The 12,931-nt window shown below is 42.3% G+C and overlaps 2 protein-coding genes across 8 annotated transcripts in view; one reads left to right on the top strand and one right to left on the bottom strand.

Annotated features, from left to right (window-relative positions):
• RNF13 (ring finger protein 13) overlaps positions 1–2,087 on the bottom strand; it is a 44,878-nt gene extending 42,791 nt beyond the window's left edge. The window contains exon 1 of one of the 2 annotated variants that reach the window (XM_054204735.1): positions 1,969–2,087. The gene's annotated coding sequence lies outside the window, so the exon portion shown is untranslated. Of the gene's footprint in view, positions 1–1,514; positions 1,884–1,968 lie in introns of those variants that run through there. The other variant, XM_054204736.1, reaches the window with a different exon arrangement.
• Positions 2,088–2,359: 272 nt separating this feature from the next.
• Positions 2,360–9,547, top strand: COMMD2 (COMM domain containing 2). Of its 6 annotated transcripts, none has more exons than XM_054206698.1 (6): positions 2,360–2,647; positions 3,387–3,491; positions 4,417–4,494; positions 4,973–5,055; positions 6,378–6,551; positions 7,029–9,547. In XM_054206698.1, the coding sequence occupies exons 2-6, from the start codon at positions 3,404–3,406 to the stop codon at positions 7,224–7,226; spliced, it is 621 nt and encodes a 206-aa protein (XP_054062673.1). In that variant the 5' UTR covers positions 2,360–2,647; positions 3,387–3,403; the 3' UTR covers positions 7,227–9,547. The 6 variants fall into 6 exon arrangements, with proteins under 6 accessions (XP_054062673.1, XP_054062672.1, XP_054062671.1 ...); XM_054206697.1 differs by having other exon boundaries at positions 2,360–2,867; XM_054206696.1 differs by having other exon boundaries at positions 2,360–3,003.
• The last annotated feature ends 3,384 nt before the right edge of the window (positions 9,548–12,931 follow it).

Below are 12,931 nucleotides of genomic sequence, written 5' to 3'. Positions count from 1 at the left end.
AACTATGGCCTCAAATGCAAGCAAAAAAGCCTCATAATTCCTGAAATTCCATAGTTCATTTGTAGACTATACTCTTAATTAAATGAGGCAGCTTATAGCACACAGAAATATAGGCATAGGTAATTAAAGACTATGCTGTAAACCACAGAAAAGAAGTTGAACTTGACTCTGGACTCATCTTCCTCACTTTACACCTGATTTTCCAGTGTCTATAGACAGAGTTCTCCTTAAGTAACCTTGGGCATTTGAGAATTGTTTCTTTTTTTCCTTCCCACTCCACGTCCTAGAACTCACAAAACAAACTAAACCCGGGGAGCTACATCCTTCTGTTGCAGGACTGAACCGGATCATCAGGTCAGAACTAAGGAGGTGAAAGTGTGGGGTGTGCTGTATCACGGCATATCTGTGAGCAGTAAGGCAACCACGAAGCAAATATACTAACTTGGAATATATCAGACAAAGTCTTGCCCATAAAGATAGTGCAGAAGTAGTGGTGTTGTATGTACAACAGAAAATACACTTCTGATTACACTTTCAAATGAAGGGGAGAGAAAAATGTTCCTTCTCACTTGAAAATCAGGATGGCTAAATAAGCTTGATATAAGAAGTGACAATACACAACAGATATTCTGCTGTACCAGACACTAAGAACATCATGACTACCTCTTAATGCATTAATGATATTGTTTGTATTAATAACAAGGGGTTATGAAACACACAGTGTCTTTAACACCAGTACACTCACTCCCAGACCGGAACAGGCAACCTGAGTGGAAAACTTTCTTTTAGATACAAGTCCTTCATCCTGCCAATAATATCAGTTTCAAACTTGCCAACGCGAACACGCCTTAAGAGCACATGCTGGAGAGGTGTCATGAAAAAACTACTTGGCTTGGGACACCAATAGGAATAATTAGAGCTTTAGCAACTACCACAAACCAAGCTCCACAAAGTATATATAAAATGCCAAATTTTCAGAAGTTTATATCTCAATCAACTCAAAACTCATTTCACAGCAGAAGAAAACACAAAGCAATTCCTTGTCCACGTGGTTATGCTCGTGCTTCAACTCTCTCAAGAAAACACATCTTTCCCCTCTTATAGGTGAAAAAAATAATTTGCACATCTGTATTAGACTTAAATTCTATTTTAGAGCCAAAGACGATTACAATGCTTATAGCAATTACAAAAATCATATGAAAGTACAAAAGCTCTGTCCTCCCACAAACTCAGTAACAACATTCTAAATATTTTGGTAGACTAGGCTGCACCTTCCAAAACTCCACAAGCATAGGATGAACAAAAGTTACACAGATAATATCAACAATTTTCACACCTATCCCCAAAAGCCCCAATGTCTCCGGCTTTTTGCATTCTGATGTCACCATATCATCACTGACCCAAATCTCCATTTAAGACCTATCCACAGAACTGAAAACTAATGCACACAAAGAAAATTCACTGTTCAGATCTGGTAAGATGCAGGACCTATTCCCCTTTTTTTTTTTTTTCACCTTTTTACTAGTTATTTGGTTGTCAGTGAGACAGCCTCCATCCTACTTATTCTCGTCGAAGCATAACCAGTACCTCCGTGCCCAGACAACCTCGGAGCAACGGCTCAGAGCTATGTGTGAAACGCTAGAGTAAGGGTTTGGCTTTCACCAGTCTGGAAGCGATGCTCGGAGAGCGCTTTGGTACCCTTCCCTTCACTGCTCTTCACCTCCCCTCCCTCCGGCCGCTCGGTGCGGTGATGGTCTGCGGGACAGGGAAGCGCCGGACCCCGCGGACAGCCGAGCAGGGCCGGCCGCGGCCCCGCCTCACCGCTCGAAGGGCGGAGGTAAATAAGCGCTGCGCAATGGAGCGAGGGGCCCAGCAACTCCTTAACCACCGCTGAGCCAGGGCGCCCGGCAGCAGGGAAGAGGCCCGAGGGGAACCGGCGCCCGCGCCCCCCGCCCCGGCGGCGCTCACCTGCGGGCCCGGCACAGGGCCCGGCGCGGGGAGCCGAGGGCCGCGCCTAGGCCGACTCCATGGCGCCCTCCCACCCCTCAGCCGCCACAGCGGAAGTCCCGCCCCGCCGCCGCGCAGCAAGAGGCACCAGCCCCGCGACAGGCTATTTGCTGGCCCAGGCTGCCATTCAGCCGCCGGTGCGTGACGCGGGGCAGTCCTTAGCAGGCGAGTGGGCGGGGCGAGGCTCTGCCATTGGCCCCGCCCGCGGGGTGGGGGAGGAGCTTCCTCTGGGACGGGGCGGGGCGGGGCGGGCGCAGCCCGGGCGGTGCTAGCAGCTTCCCTTCCCTTCCCTTCCCTTCCCTTCCCTTCCCTTCCCTTCCCTTCCCTTCCCTTCCCTTCCCTTCCCTTCCCTTCCCTTCCCTTCCCTTCCCTTCGTCACGGCCATACCCGCTCTCACGGCTCTCCGGGGCTGGCGGGCGGTGCGGCCTCCTCAGTGACCCCAATGAGGCGGAAGCACGGCCTGGTTGGACTAGATGGTCCTCAAGGTCCCTTCCCACCCAAACTATTCTATGGGTCACATTTTCCCAAGTTCAGGTAGATGTACCAAGTACAGAATAGAAAAATTTCCTACTTCGTAGCTTGGAAGAACTACAGCAGGCCTGTCTGTGGACTGCAGAGGTCGGATACGTAGAAGGACTTGGCAAGTAAAATTATTTGGATGAGTTGATTAGGAACTGCTACTCTGGATGTGAACATCTGCTGAAAGGTCATGCTTGAAATCTAAAGACTAGAAACAAAAATCTGCAATTCTAATATACCACCAAAAGTTGTTTCAATTTGTGAGGATGGCTAAGAAATTACGTTCCCTTCACGCTGATTCACAGTCCTTACCTCTACTTTCTCCTTTATGATTTTAAGAGGTAATGTGAAGCTATCCTCTAAAATCTCCAAAGAACAGGTGCTGAAGTATTACATTTAATATTTCAGAGTCTCTGATGTCTGTGCTTGTAATATTGGACTTGCTCCTGGAAAGCACTGGAACTCAGTAAGGAAGAGGTTAGGAATAAATCCGTAATACATTTTCACATTTTTTCATAGTAGAAGGTCTTGGTCCTGAGATCTACTGACCATCGTTAACCAGAGCACTTAACAGGATGGGTGAATGTTTACAACAAGGTGGGGTGGAGGGGGAATGGAAATAGCAGACAAATTTACCAAAACTGGATTATTTGAGGTTGATAGCCGCTCAAAAGAAACTCATGGTGTTAAGGCTGCTGTCCAAGAGAGTAGAAGCCCCCACGCCACTGGCCTTGCAGGACCTTGTCCTATACCTATTTCCCAGCCACAAAATTGCAAAAATTTCCTGTAGATGTAATTATGGTAACTTATAAGTTTATAAATTGCAAATATAATTATACTGGAACATATCTGTTGGCAAGCATAACACTTCACCGAGATGTGTGGGATAGCTAGAAAGAGTTCTGGACTGCTTGTCTCATGGAAAAGCACTGCGTTATCCGAGGAAAAGACAGTACTTCAGTCAGGTAACAAAATAAAATGAAATATTTTTCCACTCACATTTTCCTAACGCTATTCTGATCTAAAACAACCCTGTCAAAGCTGAACAGCCTTGCTGTTTAACAAAATGAACTATGGCCTAAAAGAGAAAAAAGATCTTTGAGAAGTTACGCATCATTTTAGTAATTCAGAACCTTGGTGGTTTGGGGGTTGGTTTTTTTTGGCTTTATTTAACATGGAATATACGTTTTTAGAAATCTATTTTAGGCAGACGGGAATAGCGATGCCACCTCTACCTAATTTCAGCACACAAATGCAATCGCGTACCAGCCATGGGACGCAGCAGTGTCACCGGAGTGTAATCCTTGTCCTGCAGGTTTGGGCAGTACGGCGCCATGCCCCTCGGTGCCATCCGGGTGTTAGTGTGGGCTGTACCTGCAGAACAGCTTTGAACCGCACGTACAGCAGATCCCCCGCAGCCCGGGACAGAACCGCTCTCGAACGGCTGCGAAGGCCGAGCCGGGGGGGGTGCGATGGGGCTGGGGGTGTCTCCATCCATCCATCCATCCATCCATCCATCCATCCATCCGTCCATCCATCCGTCCATCCGTCCGTCCATCCGTCCACCCACCCCTCGGCCTCAGCCCGGTTCCCCGCCGGCAGCGGCCCCCGGCGGCCCCGCGCAGGCGCGTCCCGGTGGCGGCGGGTCCGGGCCGCCCCTTCCTGGTCGGTCGCGGCGAGGAGCGTCAGGGAGAGCGGGGCGATGCTGCTGGTGCTGTCGGAGGAGCAGAAGGCCCACCTGGGCTGCCTGCCGCGGGCGGGCGGCGCAGGTCCGGCAGCGGGCCCGGCCCGGAGCCGCCCGGGGAGCGGGGTGGGAACGGGGCGGGCGCGGTCGTGGCTGTGGCTGTGGCTGTGCGGGGCCTGCAGCGGAGTCGTCTCCTCTCGTTTCAGCCGTCGGCGAGCTGGGGCGCCTGGCGCTGGAGCTGCTGCGGCGGGGCGCGGCGCCGCGGGCCTGCGAGGCCGCCGCCAGTAAGAGCCGGGGCGGGGGGACCGGGAGCGGGGGGGACGTAGCGACTCCGCCGCGGGAACGGGAGAGCGGGAAAGGCGGGGCGGGGGCGGCGGAGCGGTGTCGGAGGGTGCGGGGGTGTTGCGGGGAGCCCGCGGGGGTGCCGTGTCTCTCCCGAGCCTGCCGGTTGCCCGTTTCTGTCCCGGTGTGTTCACGACAGCTGTGGTACATGAGCATGCGGTTCTCGCTGTCATGCCATAATAAATTAGTTTGGGGTTTTATTTTTTTGCTTTGTTTGGTTGGGTTTTTTTTTTGGGGGGGGGGGGGGGGCAACTTGCCTTTCGATCCCCTTAGGTTATTATTTGAAGGATGCTCAGCCCTCTTTTTCTCTCTTTTCTATGCATGTTTTGCAAGTTGGCTTTGGGTAAATTTGCAGTTTTGTGTATTGTTGCTGTGGCAGCTTAAGAAGGAAGTAATAGGTACTCTGCGTTTTCTTTACAGGAAAGCTTAACGTCGGTGTTGACACCGTCCAGCATGGGGTGGAAGGACTCACATATCTTCTCACTGAAAGCTCCAAGCTTATGGTAAGGACATGTCTGTGCCATAAATTCAGGGATATGCTCAAGAGATGTCTTCTAAACATTTCTAGTTCTGAAAATACTGATGAATGGGGAAAAGCTAATTCAAAATTCTGATCACGTGTTATTCTTTTAATTTTATTTTTTTTTTAAAAAGGTGTCTGTTATGCTGTTCTCTTATTGAAATACTACGTCTGCACGGATAACTGGAATCTGAAGCTAAAACTTGATGTTTTAATAGTGTATAGCAAGAACATGGGATAATTTAGTCCCTATAGAGAAGCATACTTCAGGATTGAGCTCTGTCTAAATAGCAAAACTCAAGTGAAGATTTTGTTGTTGCTGTCTTGTGCAGAATGTGTGCTGTACTAACCCCTGTGCAGTGTTCCTTACGTTTGGCTGACATGGTAGGTTTGAGAGCCTTTTCAGCTTCTGACATAAGAAGTTTGGGTGGGTGTAAGCAGATATTGAAAGAATAATAGTTGGATAATTGCTCTTTTCTATAGGTAAGACTGTTTACTATTGATGTGGTAGAATATAGACACGGAGAAGGGATACAGAGACAAGTTATTTCAAATTGAACTTGAGCAGACGTTCTGAAGAGCAGGCGGGGAAGGGATTGAAATATCACAGAGTCTTCCCTTGAAGTAAGGTGGCTTGATTGACACGTTAATTGTAGTGTATCGTGGCAGACAAGAATTGATCGCAGAACGTGCTGATGGTATGAATGCATTGTGGAGGTATGACATTTTCTGTAAATAAATAACTGCTTTCACAGTAATGAACCAGCTCCTCCAGGGCAGCACAAAGGCATTGACCTGTGGGAATCAGCTTCTTGGGGCCTCTCTGAGTTACTGTAATGTGAGCCTTAAAGTTGTACCTGGTATTCGCTTATGCATGAAGGCATTCAGATCATTTCAGAGTATTTATAATTTGAGTATCAATATTATATTAACATCTGTTGATAAATTGATGACAGAAATATGTACTTCCTCATGACAAAGCTCAGATGCTTTTCTTGTGTTGCATTTTGTTTTCTGATATGAAGGCTTAAATGTGAGGATGCTGAACGTTTTTCTTTTTTAAAAAACGGATCTTAAACTGTTCCTGAAGCTCATGCAAATCAGCAGTAATACATCAACACGTGTAAGTCACTTAAAACAGGGATGATTTGTTTTGTCCTAGCTGTAGAATTGTCCTCACCCATTCCTGCAGGAAAATAACTGCAGCATGCCATATGTGTAAAGTTTGCTTACAGTTTTATTTGTTTCTCAACAAATAACGATTATTACACAGTTTTGCATTAAGGCCTAAATTGTTATTTCTAGATTTCTGAGACAGACTTCCAAGATTCCATTCATGTTCTGGGATTCTCAGATGAATTGAACAAATTATTGCTGCAGCTGTACCTCGATAACAGGAAAGAGATTAGAAGCATTCTTGGTGAGCTGACACCGAAGCTTCCCAGCTATCACAATCTGGAATGGAGACTGGATGTGCAGGTAACTTCTGTGTTTTCAATACTCTATTTCACTTTACATTTTTTTAACATCATAAACAACTACTAAAAAATGAATGTATATTATTTCAAAGTAATTGAGGTAGCAGTTTTTCCTGTATTTAAAACTGACATAATTTTGTTATTGCTAGTTATAAGATGAACAGGATATATAATGATGCAAAGTGTTGCTTTATGGAAATTGAATTCATAACTCCATTGGTGTTTTAAAAATGTTAGCATATACGTAATATATTCAGTCCTAATTATCACCTATTTTCAGAAATATTATGAAAGCATTAATTAAAGGGGATTAGTATTGCCTAATGATAAAACTAAATAATAGATTGTGTATATCTTTAATGTGGATGAAAAGGATTTTTGAACAGTCCTCCAAGCAGGTCCTGCAAACCTGTTGCGAATTGTAAATATGAAAGCTGATAACCATCTTCCTTTGTTTGTTTGCCTGTTCCTGTTTCAGCTTGCAAGCAGAAGTTTGAGACAACAGATTAAGCCTGCTGTGACTATAAAGCTACATCTTAATCAGCATGAAGATCAAACTGCCCAGGTGTTGCAAACCGACCCGTCTACCCTCCTCCACCTAATCCAGCAACTGGAACAAGCGCTAGGGGAAATGAAAACCAACCACTGCAGGAGAATAGTGCGCAACATGAAATAGTATTGATTCATGGCCATTGTTGTAGTAAGCGGTTTGTGGAACAACTAAAAACAAAGTTCACAAATACATTTTGAGGAAAAATAAACATCTGGATCAGATGGAATGCTTTCCTGTGCCAGGATCTTGAGCCAGTAATTAGAGGCTGAATGTCCTCTGGTGCTAACTTTGCGCACCTGCCTGATATGAGAATGGTCTTTGGTTTTGCTTACTTGCACATGTAGAAGTTCAGCGTGCTACGCTGAGAATTTCTTTTGCTCTAAATTAGTATAGTTCTACTTGAAGAGCTTTCCTACATTAAGTAGAGCTGTCTCAATATTATATGAAGCTGCGCATTTATTTTTACATTTATGAAGTAGGTATTTTTCTTGATTTTGCATCTGTTCTGAATTTTTTTAAAAAGACCCTATACTGTTGGGAATGATACTTTACAGGAATGTTTCTTCCAGCAGACTCATGCATATATAAGAGTACAGGTGGGACTACTGCCCTCCAGAGGATTCAGTCAACTCAGGGGCTGGGTGTTGCACTGCGTTTCTACCCTTCCTGCATGACGACAGAAAGTGTAACCAAGCTAACGCTCCTATTCTAAGAAAGCTACCTATAACTCCTACTAGGTAGTCTCATGCTTTCTGCAGGTAGCAGGTACCATAGAAAACCCAGTGGCCTAAACATAAGTTAGTGTACTGCTTATTTCTATATGTAAAGGTGATCTGAAAAATTGCAGAAGTAAAATGATGGGCTAGGAGGCAGATTAAATAGTTTTACTTATGAATGTTTTACTGTCGCTAGTGAGAGTGCATCATTAGTCCCTTAAAGTATATTGGAGAGGGCAGATAGGCCAGAGAGAACCTTAATGTACAGATTCTGGCAATAACTGTATATTTACTGTCTTTCCTATCAACACGATACATTTCTGTAATAATTGGGTTCCCACATTCACAAATGCATTATTTTCTTATTCTTTTGAATTTTTATACTATTTCAAATGAAACCTGCATAGCAGAAGTGCTTAAATCAATAACACTTAGAAAAAGTCAGTTTTCTAGAATACGGAGTTGCTTATTCTTTACATGGCTTGGTGATGGTGTGAACAAACTTAATTTCCTCTTGCGTATGTGACTCAGCCATGTGTTTCATTTACCATCCATATGCGGTGATTTTTTTTCTTCGCATCTAGTTTGTGGTAATTAAATGCGATCAAATGTTACTACTTGGGATTTATGATGAGTATTTTTGCATGTAATTGGTGTACATTTTCAGGTGAAATATAAGAACAACCTCTGTGTAGGACAGTACTTTCTCTTTATTCCATGTCTCCTAACTCTCCTAATAGAACTCATGGCAGCAAAATACAATTCTAGATACCAGCCCTGGAACGTTTTCATGTCTCATCTCACTACTGCCCTATGAATCTGAACGTATTTAACTTTCTGTCTCTTAAACTTCTTAAAAAAAGAAAACTAGTTGCCGTAGAGCTAGTTGGCATCATGGTAAATGCTGGCAATTTATGTGTGTGTCCTGTCCTGAAGCATGTGCTAGAAGAGAAGGGGAGGGTTTCTGTCAGTGATCAGGAGTAAAACGGACAGTTTAAAGTGGATTTTTTGAATATGGAATGTCATTAGAAAGCCTGCATATTCATTTTTTGAAGCTTATTACAATAGTCTAGAAGTAAGAACTGTGACACTGAATGGTCCTGTTTCCTGTAACAAAACATGATCTGAATTGAGGATGGTCAAGGTTAAACTTCAAAGCGGGGTGAAATGTAGAGAAACGCAAACTCTGGCAGTGATCCATGAACAAACTCTAGAAAAAAAGTAAGGAGAAAGATCCTTTACACCAAGTGTGTTGCTTTTGAATTGTCCTTTTCAGTTCTGGGGAGAAGTACTGAGCCTGGAAAAGCAGCTTCTTGGCAGCTAGTGATTTCAGCGTAATTACTGGAAAGGTAGACTTGCCCCTCTCTGCGGTTAAAACGGGTCTTCCTACAGCTCTGCAGTTCCCCTTCGCCCTGTCTCCGGAGCACAGACAGCAGCTACTGAGGGCTCAGAGGCTGCAGACAGAAGTGCTGATGTGCAGACAGCAGTATGGTGGCTAAAACAACGCTTAAACTGCTGTTGATGGAATGGCACGGATGGGAGTTACCAAGATGGGAACTGTGCTATTTGTATAGCTGCTGTGTTGTAGAGCAGTGGAAGCTGGAGAGTGAAAAAGCATCCTCTTCATTAACCCATAGATAGTGGTAAAATAAGAATTCACCCGTGGATGTGGATTTTTCCAGTTTTAATGTAAACTCTATCCAAAATTAAAGGTGATATATAAAGCTATATTTAATATAACTTGTTTCCTCTCATGTGCTTTGTAGAAACCCTTGAACAAGACATGGAGAGTACAGAGCATTATTCACAAGCTATTAAAAAAAAAATATGTTGCTACTTCTAACCCATTTTATTTTTAATAGGCTTTTTAAAATTTGCTGTGGTATCTAGCCTCAAAATCAAAGTTAAATTTGAGGCCATTTCTCTACTGGTTTTTTTCCAAGCCTGGAAGAACTGGATGCTGACTTTCTAACAGAAAAAACTGACTTTCAACTTACCTCTTAAAAAGTTAAGTAACTTTTTTTTCAAAGTGACTAATCAAATTTGATTTGTAGACAGTGCAGCATTTTCATCTTCAAGCCATTTACAAACATAATTAAGTTCTGAATAATCTGTGAGGAAGCAGAGTGTATTACTACTTCACCTTTAGAGATCTATGAAGTATGGAACATAATCTGTTACCCTCAGGGTAGAACTTCTGTATGGTTTGTTTTACTGGAAAATTAACTTTGTTCTGCAGAACGGCTCTTCACGGTCTGTGTCAGGAACTTTTGGCTTTATGAAGTAAGCAGCTTGCACATGGCTTCCTGGCACCTTTTTGACAGACCACTAAATTCAGGTGAATTTTACGTCAGTGCAGAGTTCCAAGTGCACAGAAAAACTAAAAATCCAACTAGTTTAAGCATAAACTATTTTCTTAAAAGCAGAGCTCGGCTCAGCCCTTAAGCTATACACTTCTCAATGGATTTTTGTCCCAGTTTATTTTTTCCTGGTTTAAACAGCAGGGGGCAGAAAGCTTGGTTTTTTTATATTCTACAAAGGAGAAGTTTCACTATACAGTCATTTTCAGTGATATTCATACAATCATATTCAGATAAGAATAGTTTATAGTCTCAAGATTTAGCTTGGAATATATTTCACCTTGTATTTTCCAAATTCATGATCAATTTTAAACTGAAAACAATAAAACTTCCAGTTTTCAACCACTGTAAAACATTGTTTCTTGAATCTGCTAATTTGCTAAGCTACTTAGCAAAAAAAATAATATAATCCAATTCTTAAAACTCAGGATGATGTAATTTGTTTGGTGGTGTAAAATGTTTATATTGTTTTAAGCATTGAGGAAGCTCAAGAAGCCATGCTTTTCCTCCTCCTGTTTTTTTTTTTTTTTTTTAATCCTTTTGAATGAACTTTGTATGAACACTGTGGGCTTCATAAAATATATTGCTTAAGTTCCTGATCCAAGTTTTAACCAACTCCCCATCTCTGAAGCATATTTAGATTCTCCTACAAGCTTTATTTTCTTGTACTTTTGCTTGTTCCTGCCACTCTTTCTTGCAAACTTTTAATGTACTAAATACTTTTCCACCTTCTAACTGGCCAATTAATGAGATGTTCCTTGAATTATATGGGGAAAATTGTTTTCATTTAAACAGCTATGGAGTTAGTTAGATATACATGTATATAAATAAAATCAGTATCTGAACTTTGGATTAGGCCTACAATTCTCATTTAACAGAAACCCCACTGAACTATGATTTTGTCTTAACACTGTATTTTTAATTTAATTTTAAAGTACTACACTTTTTTTAAATTTAGTGCTGTTTATGAAATGTGTACATGTATAGGCTAAAAGGTATGAATGGTGATTTTGTTTCAGTTCCAGTTTTTATAAGAATGCCTATTTCCTATACTATGACTTTGTAATATTAACAATAGATAGTGCGTAGGAAAGGAAGTCTAAGATTAGGAATAACCTGGCAAACCTCCATGGGTAAAGCTTTGCTGTTTCTTACTTATCTAAATAAAGGGAAGGAAGTCTCCTGTCGCTCTGTGCTTGGCTTTGTGGTCAAGGTCAGGTGTATTACAGCACAGCCTCTTTTTTTAAATACTCGCTGATTTTATTTTCAAGATAAGTATAAATTGTGGTAGTTTGGTTACTGCAGTTGTATCTTGAAATCTGAAATTTCACTTGCTCATCAGATTATTTGTATCAATAGAAAACACTATTATTTCATTTAGGGTTCTGGGTTTTGATTTATTTGAAGTGCGTCAGGTTTTAAACCTTACCAGCAGTTCTACTGAAGACGGAGTAGTGAGCAGACTGCTTTTACGTGCATAAAAGTGCCTTTTTTACTGTGATTGTGTAATAGAATTTTAGAATACCTTTTAGGAATCACAATGATCATCAGCTTTATGACTTGCTTATTCTAGATATATAAGGACAGGCTATCTGTCAAATAAATGAAGTTTGTAAGAGGAACGCTACTCTAAAATAGCTGCATGCCGATTGTCACAAAATGTAAATATTCAGGGCTAAAATACAAACCATAGCGTCTAAATATGCTGCCAAACACATTCAATACATTTCTTCCCACCATTAAATACTTAAGAACCTTCTGCTGATCTTACTCTTTCCCTGTCCATATCTAGTGCTCTGTCAAAATGTTATTTTTTTGGCAAAAGGAAAACTTAAGTATACAGAATAACACTAAATTTCACTTTATGGAACCTTTATCTTGCTCCACAGTGTGCTTGTGTGTGCATGAACATTCAAAGTAGTATCCTAGTGCTCCTAACAAATACTTAAAGTATTAGAGCTGCGGAAGTCGGGAAACTTCTCTGCTAGGCCTTTCATGCATCATGTGTTCCTAGATCTACCATAAGATAACAGAAAAAAATCCCGTCCTGTTAGGTTTGTCTTTTGCAGAAGCCCTGAGAAATCCCTCAGTTGGTACTTCTACTATTATTGAGACAAAATCTTTCGTAAACATTTTTGTTCTGAATTTCAGGACAGGACATTTTGGTTAATAATTTGAAACGGGTGGCCTTTAAAATCACCATTGTTTATACTTTTCTACACATCCAAAAGTACCTTCCAGATAATAATTTCCAGATGTAAGAATTCACAAGTTTGCCAAATACTTCTCAGTTGTTGCTGGGGATTGCAGCTTTGGATTTTGCTGACCGACTGTTAACAGTCTGAAGTGGGAAGTGTGAACACGCAGGGGAGCCATCTCGGCCTGTAGCGTTGGTGAAGCTGCTCTACTGCAGTTGGCTAACTTTGCATGAACCCAGACCGTGCATAAAGCATTTGGATGTTCCCTTTGGTCAGCTGAGCCCTCTTGGACAGTAACATCCAGGTACCAGATGGCTGCAAGTAGTTTGAGGGATGAGAGCAACTCGAACTCTCACAAGTAGACCTAAGATAAGATAGTCGCTTGGAGAACCAAGAGTTCAAGCCCCAACAAAGCTAACTTGAGATCTTTTGGAAACTCTGTTACAGAAAAAAAAAAGACAAGATGTAGTCATTTGTCTTGATTTTTCAATTATTAGAGGTTGTGGCACTTTGTAAAAAAAGATTGTCTTCAGTGATCTTTGCTTCTTCGCGTG

The sequence above is a fragment of the Rissa tridactyla genome, chromosome 6, assembly GCF_028500815.1.
Source record: "Rissa tridactyla isolate bRisTri1 chromosome 6, bRisTri1.patW.cur.20221130, whole genome shotgun sequence".
In the NCBI taxonomy this organism is placed as follows: Eukaryota; Metazoa; Chordata; class Aves; order Charadriiformes; family Laridae; genus Rissa; species Rissa tridactyla.
This window is presented reverse-complemented; position numbering and strand designations above follow the sequence as displayed.

Bases quoted from the DNA above. Each gene is read 5' to 3' on its own strand.
- COMMD2 (XM_054206698.1), top strand. From the start codon at position 3,404: ATGTGTGGGATAGCTAGAAAGAGTTCTGGACTGCTTGTCTCATGGAAA. The intron at 4,495-4,972 runs GTAAGAGCCGGG...TTTTCTTTACAG, and splicing joins GGCCTGCGAGGCCGCCGCCA to GAAAGCTTAACGTCGGTGTT. The intron at 6,552-7,028 runs GTAACTTCTGTG...TTCCTGTTTCAG, and splicing joins AATGGAGACTGGATGTGCAG to CTTGCAAGCAGAAGTTTGAG.